We start from the raw sequence: 16,680 nt of genomic DNA on the forward strand, positions 1-16,680 counted from the left end.
ATTTTTAAAAATAAAAATGAAAATTAACAAAAATATAATTTTTTTCTATATTTACTGTGAATTATTGCCTAGACTTTGGTCAAATTGGACTACTCGGGTCGGGTCATACTTGGTTTGGGTTGCCTACCCGACCATTTTATCACCCGAATGCCCACAAACACTGGATAAAAATTATAATTTCAAAGTTTATTTTCAGTGTTATTAAAGTTTTATGTTAAATAAAGAATAATTAATAATAAAATGATCCAAATAAATCATATGACTCACATCCTAATTTTTAAAATTTAATTTGAATTTTATAAAATTTTTCATTAAATGTAAAAATCAATATAAAATAAAATTATGTATATTTACCTTGTAAACCCCTTTTAGAAATTAAAGTAAAATTTATTTGAATCTATTGAAAATAAAATATATTTCCCAACTAAATTGTATTTATTTAAATAAAATGATAAAAATAAAAATCAAATTCATTAATCATTATAAGATTTTAAGTTTTAACAAAATAAAATAATAATAATAAAAATTTTAATATGTTTTAATTTAAATTGATGGAAATACCATATGTATATGTGATCGGATAATTAAAAATATTAAAATTCTACAAAGAATAACGAATTAGTCACACGTGATATTTTTATTAATTAAAATTAATATAGTCTAATAAAAAAATATAATATTAGTATTTAAAAAACTTTGAAGACGATTTGTTCAATTTTAAATTCGATGAGGCGAAATATTAAAAACGTGAAAGATTAAGGAGGTAAAGTGGATTAAACTTAGACAAAAATATATTCGCTCTCAAAGCCACGTGGCATTGTTTCATTGGTATTTTGCAAATTCCAGTGGTTGCAACCTACCACAGATGATTTAAACCTACGGTCTCAACCTAAGGTGCACGAAACACCACGACCCGCGGGGCACTGGAAAACCACCCGGACTCCAAGCCTCCTTCTCAACTCCACTTAATAAAGAGATTCGAATCCGAAACTGTAGGATGGTAAACACAGCGTACTAGAAAAGCGAGGCAGTACTTAGAAAAAGCAAAAAAATAAAAAATAAAAAAAGAAAATAAAAAACAAATAAAAATAGAAATAGATCGATTTATTCCCAAGATTTTCATTTCTTCTCTCCGAAGTTTCTTCTCAAATCTCTCTCTTCCTGTCTATCCGAAAACTCGCTCTGCAACTCAGTCTCTGCCTCTTCGGACTCAGTCTCAAATCCCTGTCGATTCGAATCCGTTGCCATCCATCGATTTTTCGGAGTCCACGCGGCGATCATTCGCGAAGTACTCCTATGGTGAGGACCCTAGAACTCTCACAAATTTCATGTGATTTTATTTTCTCTCGAAATGCGTGTTTTCTTGGTGAATTCGGAGGGTTCTAGCTCTTAATTTTGTTTGTCTTGTTCTGTTTGGTTGCCGAGAAAATGTAGGAAAATGAAAGAAAAGGAAAGAAAATGGAAATTGAGAGTTAGGTGTGATTGCTTGGAAAGTGTGAGAACAGGAGGTGCGCTTGAGTGAGGTCTAGTGCGACTGTTTGGTTTAAATTAGGTAAAATAGCGAAGGACGTAATAATTTTTTTTAATATTTATTTTTATTATTTGTACTGCTTTTACTCTATGTTTTTTTGTCGAGAATCGAACCGGGGGTTTAGGGGTTTTGGAAGGTGGGGCATGGGAGCAGTAATGCATGTTTAAAGTTTGAATTTTGAAAAGAATTAGAAAAATTAACTTTCTTTGTGAATTTTTTTTGGATTTTCAGTTTGTGTATTTGAGTTGCATGTGGTGGATTTTACATGGAAACAGTGGTTGGAGTTGAGGGGAATGATGAAGCCAAGTTTGAGGACTGTGTGGTTGAGAAAAGTGGCCCTGAACCAACTCAGTCGAAGCAGATTGCTGACCCGGTTGTGTATAAGCTCGTTCGGGTAAGCATTTAAAACATTTAATATTAATTTTTTTCAATGGCTATTGTTTGGGAAACAAAATTGGGACCTTCTGGATATGAAATTTCTGAGATAGGGAGTGTGCTGGTATGGAAACCGTGACTGGTAAGTATTCTAGTGGTGGTTTGGCAGTTTTTGGATGAGGATGAGGTTTGGCTTCATAAGTTGCTATCTAGTTCAAATTATTCAATTTAATACCACTTTAATGAAGTGTTATTTTATGCAAAATTAAGGATATTTTTTGGGTGGGAGCTGAGTCACCATGTTTGTCACAGTTTTACCATGGTCAATGAGTTAAATTGTTGTTTATTCTCTTTAGATGAGTTGAGTTTTGGGTGTCCCAAATAGCCTCTTAAATGAATTGAAATATGGAATTGAGGAAGTCACATTCTTCCTTTTTAGTTCTAACTAGTAAGCGACTCTAGTAAGTGACTCAGTTCTGGCATTTTTTGTTTTGCTATTTCACTAAATATGACTATAGATTATGAGCATGACCATTTCTTCCTTAGTATAATTTGTTGACTGGTTGGGCTCTTATTAAGGAGGCTGTTGTTTTGTTGCCCCTCTATTCTTTTGGTGGCGCCTTTAGGCATCCATTGTACACTTCCTGTGTAGTTTAGGGCTCACCGATGACGTTTCTTTTTTATAATATTCTCATGCTTTACCCATAAAAAAAAATTCATGAGCATTCTCTGCAATTTGGTTGTGGTATTGTGGATTAATTTCTATTAGTCATTTCCAGACTAAAATGAAAATAGCTCAATAAATGAATTATCAAAGCATTATCCTACCTTGAAAAGGTTTTGCCATATGAAAAATCTATGCAACAGTTGGAGCCCTTTTGACGGGAACTCATTGCACTGCATATTGACTTTATAAATGTTGAAGAAATTTATTTGCATTATAATCCACTTTAATTTTTCTGTTGGTGAGGAGGGTTCTAGATCTTTCTAAAGATATGCGTTGTTCTTTTTGCTTGATGTTGTAGAGTGTCAAATTGGGAGAGCAAATTAACAACCCTGAAAATATTAATAAAAGGGGGAGAGGAATTTTGGTTGAATAATTATTATTTTTATAAGTAATTTTGGTTGAATAATTATTGTACTAAACAGGTAGGGGAATGATTAGTTGGACTGGTTTTAAAGTATTTGAAAGAAATAGCTGCTTAACTATTAACCAAAGCCTTCGGAGAATAACCAATCATTTAGTGTTATAGCTCGCATGAGTAACTAATTGGAAACAGGGTAATCAATTATCTTGCTTTGCATAATAAATCGATATGGACATGAACTTGCTGAAAGGGAGATCTGTAGTAGGACACTTAATTGTCCTTGATTAATATCTTTAAGGTGTATTCAGTACTGAGAATCGGAATGATCAATTGCTCTGCCCAAAAACAATTAATGTGACCTTTGGTTTAGCTGAGACTGTGGGAAGAGGAAGTGTAATAAGAACACTTAATTGTCAAGGTGGGCAAAGTTGGCCAGTTTGTGCAAAATTGCCCTGTGCCGCCCTCATACATGATTTTGCTTGCCTTGTTTTATGGTTAGAATAGGCAAGGTGAAACTTCACTTGAGCAAAGTTAAGATGCATATAATGGGCCCCAAGCAGGCTGCTGTGTAAGCTGATGGTTTTGAGTGGCTGGGAATGTCCAGCCCTTGAGGATCACATGTCACAATAAAGTGGCCACTTATTTTCACATAATCAATTTAAAAAGGGGCTTAACAATGGCAAACATGGGATGCAACTGAGTAAACTAACCAGCGATATGTACAACACATCTAGCAGCTACTTGAGCTTTTGAGTATTCATCATCAATTCATGGGGGAGGATTTTGATGATGGACCAACTTAAAAGAAGGGGATGAGAATACTGAATAGATGGTATTTGTGCAAAGGAGATGAAGAAACAGTTGATCATATTCCTTCATTGTTCGAAAGCAGTCATGCTGTGGCATATTGTTTATGCTCTTTTTGGTATAGAATGGGTGATGCACTACACTGTGAGAGAGACCCTTTTAGGTTGATATGGATCCTTCATTGGGGAGACAAGGAAAAAAAAAGCTTGGAGAGTAGCTCCCTTGTTTTTATTTTGAGCCATTTGAAAAGAAAGAAATAGGAGAGCTTTTGAAAGAAACATTAAGAAAGAGAACCAAGCAATCAAGCAAACCTTCATGTACATATTTTGGGAGTGGGTTAGAATGTATATTGGTGAGATAGCTCTTTGTTCACATTGGACTTCTTTGATTGGTCAAGCTCTAAGTGAGGTAGGGAAGTTGTTTTTTTTGTAATCCCTTAGCTTTGTTTGGCCGTTTGGCATCCTTGTATATACCTTTGCATGCCCTTTTGTTAGGTGCTATTAGTATATTCTACCTTTGCCTACCAAAAAATCAATTCATGGTTGAGAATAGATCACTTGTTCGTTTAATCTAGCTATGAGAACTTTTGTTCAGGTGGCTAAGTGAGAGAGTAATAAGAACACTTAGCAGCTTCTGATAAAGGACACATGGCAATTGCCTAAGTCAAATGGAAGCTTGCTATGCTCTGAAATTATCTGTAAGAATTCTCTGTGTCACTGATTTTCATGACTGAAGACTGCTAGGTTGGTGCACAAATAAGTTGAGAATGCTAAAAACTATATGGACACCAAAAGCAAATGAGAGTAGTGTCTGTGTAGGTAGGGTAAGTTCTATTATGAAGTTTAACTATTATTTGGAGTGGACATATATGTATATTATACCTTTGGTTGCATTAATTCTTAAGTGGTCTTAATCAAGGTAAGAATGCAAAGGGGGTTTTCTCCTTCATTCTTTAATTTCCTTTTTGTGGTGATCATGACTGATATGTGTTGATGTATGACCTTTTACCCTTTATAAATATCTTTTTTTTTTAAAATATAATAATATTGTGGTTTCTGGTTAGAGAAAAGAAATTGAGGATGTCTTTCATTCATTAGGATCCTCTAATATGCAGTGTAAAATTACACTGGGAGTGATTAAAAGTGGATCATTCAAGCAACTGGTATCTTGCATAAATTTGAAATTTAATAAAGAAAATAATACATGATTAAACTCATAACTATTCTATAGATAGGGCCACATTGGTTTGGTGTTTTCTCTATAATGCATTTGCAATGGCATAAGTGCAGAAGTGTATTTATTCTTCTTTATTTCATTTAATGGTCCCCAATGCACATTGGAGTTTTCTTGTTTAACTTCCTCTGTCGAACAGCTTACTAATTTGACCACCTGTTTAAACAGTATTTTTGAATGATGAAGCTGACTCAATAGCAACCATCTTGCTTGTCCCCAATTCTCTTAGAGAGCTTGAGCTATGTCACTGCTCAATTTTGCTCTAATGCTAAAGGATGTAGGCTCTGCCCTTTTTCTTTTTCCCATTTTGTATGATTTTGGCCTCCTTTTCAGTGGCTTAAGAAATTTTAGTGCTAGAAGTATCCAATGTGAGTCATGTGAAATCAATTGGTGTAAGTTCCATTGACAATGTTATTATTAATTAACACTCATTCCTCTCCCATTTCTCATGCTTTGCCTGGTTTGTTATGTGCTTCTTGTTGTCTTGTTCATTTACTTGAATTCTCAAAGATGGAATTCAGGCAAGATTGGTGGGTAATCATAAGTATGCTGTCTGGGGTGGATGGGAGATTGCAGCAGGTCTCTGTACTTAACCACTCAGATTAATTTCACCCATTAAACTTAGACAAAGACAAAAAAAAAAATCAAGGAATTCTAGTTATCTGAAGCCAACTCTATTTTTTTTCTCTTTTTTTGGGTAACCAGCAATGAAGCAAACATGAAGAGAACTTCTTAATGCTTATATTAAAAAAAAAAGCATGAAGGGAGTTTCTTAATTTCAAGCTGCTCTTAAGTAAATTTTATGCTGAAAGTTGTCTAGTTTATTCTCAAAGTAATTATTAATTTTTTAATCTCATTTGCTATCTTAAATGCATGTGTTTACTGGGAGTTGTGATGCTTTATCTACCATCCAGGTTGATGGTGATGGGAGATTAGTGCCTGCGACAGATGATGAAGTTATGGAGGTTGAGGACTTGCTCGAAGAGTTTAAAATTGAAATGCCTTTTGTTGCCGACACTGGGCAGACTGTAGAATGCACTTCCAAAGAAGAGTTCCCCTCTGGGAATCCTCATTTAGAATGTTCAGAAGGTCTGTAATGTGCTTTAAGTTTTATCTCACCATATCATCATTGTCATCATCTTAACTGTAAATAGGGGGCATTTTGTCTGCAATATAAAATTGATAGAAATTATGTACCTTTTTCTGACTGTGGGCAAGTATTACTGTGTGATAATGGATAGAAGCTATATCATGATCTAGTTTGGGATGCTCTGGTGAAGTTGTTTTGCTCCATTTACAGCTTCATTGTTTCTCATTCAAGCTTGAATTTCCTTTATTGTCTCAACTTGCAAATACTTTCGAATCATGAAAAGACGGATTCCACTTTCCAATCTCCATGGTATTTTGTGTTCCATTATAATCTAAGGCTAGCATGCCATTATACCAGCTGTCCCTATTCCGTATGCTGAAGGTAGTAGCGAGAAGACTTGAAAAATTGCAAAGAGACTTCTTGTGGGGAGGGGGAAGTACGGAAAAAAAAGCACACCTAGTCAGTTGGGAGAAGGTGTGTGTGAGCAAAGAGAAGGGGGGGCTTGGCTTGAGGAAAATAGTCCATTTGAACAAAGCCCTTCTTGGAAAATGGGTATGGAGATTTGCTCATGCCAAGGATGAGATGTGGAAACGTGTTCTCGTGGCAAAATACAGGCAAGAGGATTTTGGGTGGAGAACTAAAAAAGCAAATGGGGCGTTTGGTGTTGGAACAATATGACTCTTAAGGTGGGAAAAGGCACCAAAATCAGGTTTTGGAAGGACACTTGGTGCGGGGATGTTGAGCTGGCCCGGAGATTCCCTCAACTCTTCAATGTGGCTGCCCAAAAAAGTGCCACTGTGGGGGAATTATGGGACCAGAATGCTGGTCAAGGAGGCTGGAACCTAAGGTTTTTTAGAAGCTTCAATGATTGGGAGCTGGCCTTGGTTGACGAATTGCTGCAAATCCTAAGGAGTCAAAGAATTACCTTGGAGGAGGACTTGGCCTTATGGAAGGGGGGAAAAAATGGGAAGTTTGACATCAAGGATGCGTATGGGCTGTTGACCAGTCATAATACATCTTTGTTCCCCAAAAAGGGCATTTGGGTGGAGAACGTGCCTTCCAAGTTAGCGTTTTTTGCGTGGGAAGCTACTTGGGGGAGGGTTCTTACTATTGATAGGCTTCAAAAGAGAGGATGGCAGATTCCTAACCGGTGTTATTTATGTGGTAGTGATGAGGAAAATGTAAATTATCTTCTTATCCATTGTACAGTGGCTAGTGTGTTGTGGGGGATGGTTCTTAGTCTGGTTGGAGCCCAGTGGGTCTTTCCAGAAACTGTAAAGGAGGTGATTATCAGCTGGAAGGGTTCTTTTGTGGGTAAAAAGAGGAAGAGAATCTGGAGATCCATATCGTTGTTTATTTTTTGGACGGTGTGGAAGGAAAGGAATAGATTAGCATTTAGGGGGGGGGGGGGGGGAGCGAGCTATACAGAAAATTAAGTATTCTTTTGTCTGTAATATGTGGGGGTGGGCAAAATTGTATAATGGTGTGGAGTCCCGTTCCCTTATAGGTTTCCTGGAGTGGATAGCCTTCAGTTGAGGGCTGGTGGGTTTTTTGTTGTTTTTTTTGGTCCTTTGTTGTGAGGCCTTCATCGCCTCGTATACTCCCTGTATGCTTTGCGGTGTTTGCCTTTGCTAATATATGTGTGATTACTTATCAAAAAAAAAAAAAAAAAAAAAAATCTAAGCTATTATATAGCATATGAGCTTAGTTTCTATAAACTCTTGACTTTATTTGCATCCTCTTTTGTAAATTTTCTTTTTTGCATAAAATTTTTATGCGTATTAATAGAAGGCTTGTTTATGTCATAATCACTGTTTAAGCTTATGCTTTCTTGGTATGGCTTTCTCTTACCTTCTGAAAGTCCATTACCCTGCCCTGCTTGTCTCATCAACATCTAAGATACTGGATTTTTATTCCTTTTATTCCTTTCTTGTAGAGCTTCTCTTTTGAGAGAATTGTATGCTTTAATTTTATGAAAAAAAATTTATCCAAGCTTTAGCTGTTTGCAAGTGAATATTTTCTTGGTATGCCTTTATTCAACTCATTGGTGTCTCATTCACTGCCTGGATCTTTCTACATCAATTTCCTAAATCATCTAATCTTTTCTCCGACACATTCAAGTTTTAACACATTTTGTTGGTTCCTATGAATGTATATATGTCTGAATGAGCTATACTTGCCAGGTATGTTGCAATCAGTGAACACAGAAATAGATGCAGAAAAATTAAGTGCACGGCTTGAGGTACTGGTTATGCTCCCTAAGAAAGATATTCCCTTTTTGTTTCAATGTGCAAGTGATTTGTGCTGTTTTACTTCTACTACTACTATCGTTAGTACAATACTTGAGATTAATATCTTGAATTGGTGTAAGTATGGCCATCTGGCCATCTGATATCTCATCTTGTGATCCTGTCTTTTTGCTTCTTTTGCATTAGCAAATGCCCATTATTTATGTAATCTATGCAATTTCTTTTTTGTTCTTTTGTTCCTTTAATTTAAAAAATGCTTAGTCGTAATTTTTTGTGACAATGAAATCTATGTCTCACACACCTTTAATGTACATGCACATTCATGTTTGTACACACCACTACACTTTCACATGTGCACACAACACCTCAACATCAACTGATAGGACTTTATGTTCATCTGAACCACTCAAACTGATCTAATCATGTTTTGAATGGACTAACCACAAACTTCATCCAGATTGATCATTGTGAACGTGAAACATCTTCACTTGTATTTGGATGTAGAATAGAATTGTCTATACTATTTTAAAATTAAGACTCACATGTGATAATCATAAGATTCAATCTTTTTCTGTGTTACCACTCATACATGATGACCTCAACCAGGCAACTAGTTCAGATATCTAGATTGTTGCATCACTTTGAATAGAAACCCCATTTGTAACTGTGGATGCATACGCTTACAAACGTGCACTTTGCTCTTGAGTTAAGCTGTGTGCTAAAGCACTCTGATTTGCAAAATGGCTGGCTTTGTTTGTTGAGGAAATTGTGTAGTTGTGGGACTAGAAATATTGGTATAAATTTGAACTTACAGGGAATCAATCATGTAACTGTTAGATAACTTATGCTAATGAGGCCTGGCTTAGGTGGCAAGGGGTGAGGCTGGGATTGGGTAGTTCCTAGGTTTTATTCCATGTACCAAAAAAATGTCAACTGTTAGAGAAGAGTTGGACAATTTATGGAAGTTGTTAGCAGGATCAATTTTTCCTTGACATGCCTGTGTTGCAGTGTTGGCACTGACACCTTTGTCATGTTTGACTTGTTCTGAGGCCGTCATGTGGGAGTTCCATTTTGTGCTGGACATGATTGCTTGCCCATCTATAGTTACATAGATTAAAAAAACTAAACATAGTTGATTTTTCGTCTTATCATATTTCATCACTGTAGCAGAGACACCGAGCATGCTTATCTGCATCACTTTCTTCCTACTCAGAAAAAAGTACACAGGTGTGTAATACCTGCCACTGTAGACCAGATATCTCGTTATCAATTGTACATAGGAACTTCAACTGTGATGCTCAATGTTTTATTTGCAATTTATTACTCTTGTATATTTTACATTAGACATCTGTCTTAATTGTTTGATTTGACTGTCTTGCCCTTGTATTGTGCTGACTTCTGCACCTAGTTTTTGGTTTCTTTCTGTTTGTATTTCCATAAATATGCATTCGGTTTACCCAGCTATTAATTGTCTTGGATCGTTTTCGGCCTAAATTATCTTGTAGTATATCGGGGAGATGTTGCAAAAGGTTAACCAGGAAGAGAGGCTCCGCTTAGCCTATGGATCTCCTGATCATTCTTCTGCTTATATGAATGTAGACAGCCAGTATTCTGATGAGCATGATAAATTGCCTGCTATTGACAAGAAGCTCCAATCTAAAATTCCCTTGCAGGAAATTGTTCCTTCTTCAGTGCTGAGTTCAAATGACACTCACATTGATCAATCTGGCAGTGTCGGGGAATGCTCAAACCCTCCAGGTGGACCAATGGACAGTGGATCATCAGCTTCGGCTGTCTGTACTAGTCTGAAGCCTGATTTTACTAAGCTGAAAGGGGAAATATGCTTGGACAATCTATCAATTAGAGAACTACATGAAACTTTTAAAGCAACATTTGGGCGAGAAACATCTGTCAAGGACAAGCAGTGGCTTAAGAGGAGAATTGCCATGGGATTGACTAATTCTTGTGATGTCTCAACCACAACATTCATATTCAAAGACAACAAATCGATGAAGAAAGTTAAAGAAGAATGCTGTAAGAGTGTGGATGGTACTTTAATCGAAGATACAGTAGTTGGGGCAAAAAATGATAACTGCAGAGATTCACCTACTAGCCGCAATAACCGAGGGGAAGCTCATCAGATTCTTTCTGGTAAGAGATTGCGAAACTCTAGTGTAGAATATGATTGTGGAAGTGATGATCTTCACACGGAACAGATTGCTGGCAAAAGAATTCGAAAGCCTACAAAGCGATATATTGAAGAACTTTCAGAAGCTGATTCCAGAGAATATGGTGGAAGGTTAACATCATCAGTTAAAAATTCTGTACATGGTCAGTCATCTCCAAAATCTCAAGCCAGACCTGTTCGAAATGTCTGTTCTGAGGGGAAAACGGTTGTCACCAGGCTTGATTCTCTTGGAGGATCTGGGGTTCAGGTTCCTTATGTTTTTAGGGTCCGAAGAAGCCGCCCGAGGAAAAACTTTATGGCTCTTATGGTATGCGAAACCATTGTTTCTTCTTGATAGATAAGATTTATTATTGACAGAAAAAAGAGGGTATAGGGCCTATAGCGAGCTCATGCACACATGAGGTATATCCTTAAAAAGCCAAAAGCGTATAGAATTGAACAATTCCCTGAAAACTCTAAAAACCAACTTCGTAGGTACAATATTTTCATTTTCATTTATCATTGAGAACAATTCTTGTTTTATGTTTGTGTTTCTGTAAAAACCTGTTAACTTTGAGAGGCTGCTTGCTGGAACACACACATTCCACTGATGTCCCTGAATGTCTAGGGCATTTCCAACCTCTCTGGGTCAAGGGATCACATTAGCATGGCCCCCTTGGCCTAAATGAGGACTGAATTAATTATTTACAAGCTATATATTTTGCATGTTGATTTCTTAGCTTGATTCATTGGCCATGCATCCCTATATGTAATATAAGTTGCATTGTTAAGCACCTATGCCATGTCTTCCTGCTATACTTGTGAAAGTAAATTTTTAGGATTCCACCTAAATTTGTAAATTTTTGTGCATCTGATTTCTTTTTGTGACTCCAACCGAAAGTTTGATTTGTTTATGCTGTCTCTTCTGAATATGTTGTTCTTCAGATGATCATATTTAAATTCAATACAAATGCAATAGCATCTAATATAAGTATTTTGCAAAACAGTGAGCGAAATATTCCCTGTAGTCAAGGCTGAATTTTTTTTTATTGATTGACCATTTGTTGGAACTTGGAAACAAAATGTCATTAGTTTCTTAATGTATGAAATGATTTTCATATTTATCAGATTAGTTTATGGTGCCCCTGTTTTGATAAGTAAAAGAGAGGCATTGCTGGAGATTATTCATGTGATGCAAATATTGATGTGTTTGAATTGCAATTGTCAGAAATTCAACACCAATAGCATGGGCATGGCAGCTAAGCTAGTCAAGAAGGCCCTTGGTGTGCGTAGTTCTCGAACGGATAATGAAGGTGGGAACAAAGTTTTGCAATCCAGACCTGCTCCTAAGCGGCTTCAGCTGCCGGTGAGGCACCATATGTCATTTAATAACATGTTCATCTTTGGTTATTTGAGTAGATACCTCTTTTCATTTATTTATTGAATATATTGGTATTTGGATAGGACATTGTCATGTTTCATCTAGTAGAATTTTCTTGGTGGTATGGTGGGTGTACTGTTTTATTAGTCTCTAGTCATGCTGGTGCTCTACTTTTTTCTTGGGCTAATTTTTTTTTGATAGGCTAAATGAAGAGGTATATTAAAAGCTCTCTTTTCTTGGGCCAATGCTCCTAGACTTCCCAATGAATAAAAGATATATGCAAAATTTCTAATATAGACCATTATTTATTTGCTCTCACATTTACTGAAAATGATCATGATATGCCTGTTGGTAGTCTTGAAATAGGTCTCTGCCTTTGGCCTATTTTAGTGTACCATGGCTACTGATGATTTATACAACTTAATCTCCTTAAGCATAATGTTGTTAATTTTAGAAACATGTCATTGATCTGGCAGGCAAGAGAAGGATTCCTTCAAGATTTGATATAACTGAAAATAATCAAGAGAAGGGAGTCAATGATACAACTGAAATTTTGCTAATGAAAATTATTGTGCTGAATTTTTAGTACTGAAGATTTAACTTGTTAAGGGTAAAAGTCATCGTCAGGCTAATAAAACTGGTGCAAATTTGTAACAGTACTTTAAAAGATCAGAACTTAAAAGTGCCTTCAGTGTTCAACAATACATTGGCAGAGACTGACCAAAAATTTCAGCCCAATATTCCATGAGTTTAAACAGTCATAACATGGAAAATTTCAGTGTTAAGCATTGAATCATGTTATTGAACAGCCTAGAAGATGACGAGACTGAGGTATAATGTAGACTGCAGCAATCTTTGTAGGGGATAGAAGTAGAAAAGTGGCTGATATGTTTTTTTCTTGTTTCTTGAAGAGTTCTGATGACTGGGGATAACTCATCAATTGTAAAAAATAATTTGAAATTTGAAACAGTGGTAAAACAAAAATGTATGCGTGAGAATAGGTCGGAGATTTTTTTTTTTTAGAAACAGGTATGAATGAGGAATAGGTTCTTATATTGAATTGATTGTGCAGAACTGGACATCACTCAGGTCTTAGTCACTAGCTCTAAGACAGCCTATCATTGATCCAGTACATTTACATTCTCACAATAGTACTTCTTTGTAGGATGTGTGGATGTCTCATTTCTCAAGAGAAATATTATTGCTAATTTCTATCTTTTTATCTCTAAACTGATGATGATGTATGCATACTGATGGGAAGGTTTTTCTGTATCAAGCTTATTGGTGAACCAGTAAAACATGAGCAATGCTCAGTAGCAGACACAATTGAACTGGAGCAAAGGGTGGAGCTGAAACATGTGGATTCATCTGGAGATACTTCAGATGATAACATTGCAACTGTGCCCACGGCAAAAGGTGGAATGAGAAGGAAGCACCATCGAGCTTGGACTCTCAGTGAGGTTATGAAGCTAGTTGATGGTGTATCTAGGTATGGAGCTGGAAGGTGGTCTGAGATCAAGCGGCTTGCCTTTGCGTCCTATTCATACCGAACCTCAGTTGACCTCAAGGTATGTACATAGAATGGATGAACGACAAAGATCAGACTCTGAAACCTACACATGTTCACATGAATTTTGATATGATGTATTGAAATTGGGAAATGATAATTACGGGGATTAGCTTTTAGCCTTTACAAAGGGGGTTATGCTGACAACTTGTTTTGAATTGTAGGACAAATGGAGGAACCTACTGAGAGCTAGCTTCGCTTTATCGCCTGCAGAAAAAGGGGTGAGCACCATCTTTTCTGTGTCGATGGTCTTGTAGATCTAATAAGAGAACTTCAGAAAAGCATAGTCGTGCATGATGTGCATGCATCACTGGCCAGAACAGAGAACCGAAATTTAAAATAAAAAAAAGAAAGGGGGAAAAATGCGTAGCCCTTTTCCTATTTAGATTTTCAGACTGAAACTCTGTTTTCTCAATGGAGTATTACAGTCAACACAATTCCGTACTTCTAATGGAACAGAACATCTCCTTTCTTGCCCAGTTGATTTCACTGTGTGTCTCATCCTTTTTTTGGCTTCATCATATTCACATATAATGTGTGCTTTCTCTAAGCTTCACACACATACATTATTGTGGACAAAACCGGTTATTTCCTCTGCGAATCAATTTGACCCAAAATTTGGTTTCTAGGCTGTGTTACATTATTCTCTTTGCTTTGTTTCATGCTCAAATTTACCCATTATTTGGTTTCTATTTCTAGGCTGTGTTACATTATTCTCTTTGCTTTGTTTCATGCTCAAATTTACCCATTATTTGGTTTCTATTGCTATTCCATACTCCTTGCTTATTTCCATGTTTAATTTTACACAGATGAGTTCCCGAAAGCATGGCTCAATGCCCATCCCGGCAGCGATCCTGTTAAAAGTGAGAGAGCTTGCTGAAATGCACGCCCAGGTTGCGCCCAATCTGGGCACAAGCAAGCCATCTGGTTGTGGTGGGAGGACTGTACATGAAACAAGAGCAGGGTTCTTGTAATACTGTAAATAAAAAAAAAAGGAAAAAAAAAAAAAAGTTAGCTGTCTAAATTAGAAATAAAGAGGCTGATCTAAAAACCCTAGAACTGGTTCCTTATTTTCATTTTTCTTTTTTGTTCCTCCTGTTAATGCTTCTTGGCATGGATGGTAGATTGTAGGACATTAGCCATCTAGTCCATCAAACATCTACTCTGCTGACATTTCTTTTGTTCGTTTTCTGTCTTTGTGTCTAAACCCGGACCGAACTCAAACTCGAACGCCTTTCAGTATGTTTTCCAGGTAGGAGCTGCAGCTGAATGATGATGGGTTTTTCCTATGGTTTATGGTGTAAAGTTGCCATAATTCAGCTTAGTTATCATGTATCTGTTTTTGGGTTCGAATGCAGGAATGAAATGGATCCATTGTAGAATTGTAGTTGCTAAAAAGAGGGTGAAATGATTCTAATGTATAAAAATTTCAAGGGCTCTAAAATGATTCTAATGTAAATTAGGAAGCACATTTTTGCCTAAAGGTGTTTCGACCAAAAATGGAAAGAAAAAAAATCATTAGAATTTAGAAAATGGGAGTTTTGAACATCTTGCATGCCCATGATTTTGATTATTTAAATTTATAGTTAGAAATGCCGATCAAAGTATAGAGATGTGGGAATCATATACAAATAAATTAAACTAAATATAAAATAATAAAAGTATGACATAAAATGAAAGTATTTTTAGTCGCATTACTATTTATAACTGGGATCAATGCACCAAAAATTACTTTTCAGTAGTAGGAAAGGAGCATAAAAACATATTTTATATAGGAATTTAACTTAGTTTTAGGTCTAAATTTACGAAATGCTTTCACAAGAAATAACATTTTTTTTTTAACTTTTATGTTATTTTACCTTTTCAGTTGCTCCTTTTGAAAAAATGATATTAAATATATATATATTTTTAAAATTAAGATTCAGACTCGTTGGAAACTGTTTTTTAGAATAATTTTTTGTTCTTTAAAACAAAAAACACATCTAACAACCAAAGATTATTTTCTATTTCTTACTCTAAGAATATAAAATAAAATATTTAAAAAAAACTTTTTTTAGTTGTTTTATATTGTTTCTACTTGTTTTTTAAGGGTTGTTTTAAAAAATAATTGTACAAGTAAAATGATTAAAAATAAAATACTAAATATAAAAATTATTTTTAAAACATATTTAAAAATATTGAAATAGATTAAAAACATTTTAAATTTCTAAACAAGCTTTTTTATAAATTAGAATTGTTTTAGAAAACAATTATCATATAAATAAGAGAACAAATTTCAAATAAAATATACAAATTATGATAATTAATTCTTGAAGAATATATGCAAGAATCCTTTTACAATAAATGAAATAATCAATTTCTAATTAATAAATAATAATACAAAAAGAATTAATTGGTTAAAATGGATGAAATAATTCTCGAATTTAACTATTATTTTTGTTTGAAGAATAATTAATTTTTTACATAAATATCCTTATTATTTCAAGTATTTACACATATATTTTAAAAGAAAAAAATTATTTTTACAAGAAAAAATGAGGGTATTTTTATCAAAATGAAGTAAAAAAAGAATTGATGTTGTAAATGAAGAGTGGTGAATGATCACATTGATGGTCATTATGAACTCCATTTACTCATCTTTAAGATGAGTAATGGGAGTTCATATTATGAAGCCTATAAAAGGCTTCATACACCCCATGTAAGAGCATCTCGAGAAAAAGAAATATATTCTTTTCTCTCATTCTCTCTCTCTCTTTCTTTCATTCTCTCAACATTTATCTTCTTTGATTTCTTTCTCTCCTATATATATATATATTATTAAAGTAATACATAGTCATCCCTACTTTTATTTGAGTCACATTTATTCTCATTTTATAACACGTTATCAGTACGAATTGCTCTTAAGGTAATTCTCGTATCTTAAACTTGAAGTTATTTATATAGAATAAAATTTTACATATTTATATTATTGTTGATTTGTTTTGTTACATATTGTTAAAAGTTATAAACAAATTATTTGATTTTGTTTATAATCAAAGTTATACCAATGCTATCAAGTTATTATAACTGATTCTAACAATATTGTTTTGTCATATATATGAAGTTATTTGACAATGTCGAATATCACAAAACTCGAATTTGTGGCACTTGACATTTCGGGAAAGAACTATCTATCTTGGATCCTTGATACTG

The 16,680-nt window shown here is 35.0% G+C and overlaps 1 protein-coding gene across 6 annotated transcripts; it reads left to right on the forward strand.

Moving 5' to 3' along the window:
* The first annotated feature begins 1,187 nt into the window (after window positions 1-1,187).
* LOC100263481 (uncharacterized) lies at window positions 1,188-14,870 on the forward strand. Of its 6 annotated transcripts, none has more exons than XM_010656159.3 (11): window positions 1,188-1,299; window positions 1,435-1,552; window positions 1,763-1,925; window positions 5,949-6,123; window positions 8,308-8,366; window positions 9,541-9,600; window positions 9,879-10,868; window positions 11,769-11,906; window positions 13,199-13,489; window positions 13,653-13,709; window positions 14,298-14,870. In XM_010656159.3, the coding sequence occupies exons 3-11, from the start codon at window positions 1,797-1,799 to the stop codon at window positions 14,460-14,462; spliced, it is 2,064 nt and encodes a 687-aa protein (XP_010654461.1). In that variant the 5' UTR covers window positions 1,188-1,299; window positions 1,435-1,552; window positions 1,763-1,796; the 3' UTR covers window positions 14,463-14,870. The 6 variants fall into 6 exon arrangements, with proteins under 6 accessions (XP_010654461.1, XP_059595407.1, XP_059595405.1 ...); XM_059739424.1 differs by having other exon boundaries at window positions 10,047-10,868; XM_059739422.1 differs by having other exon boundaries at window positions 9,544-9,600.
* Window positions 14,871-16,680: the final 1,810 nt, after the last annotated feature.

Source organism: Vitis vinifera, chromosome 9 (assembly GCF_030704535.1).
Source record: "Vitis vinifera cultivar Pinot Noir 40024 chromosome 9, ASM3070453v1".
Lineage (NCBI taxonomy): Eukaryota > Viridiplantae > Streptophyta > Magnoliopsida > Vitales > Vitaceae > Vitis > Vitis vinifera.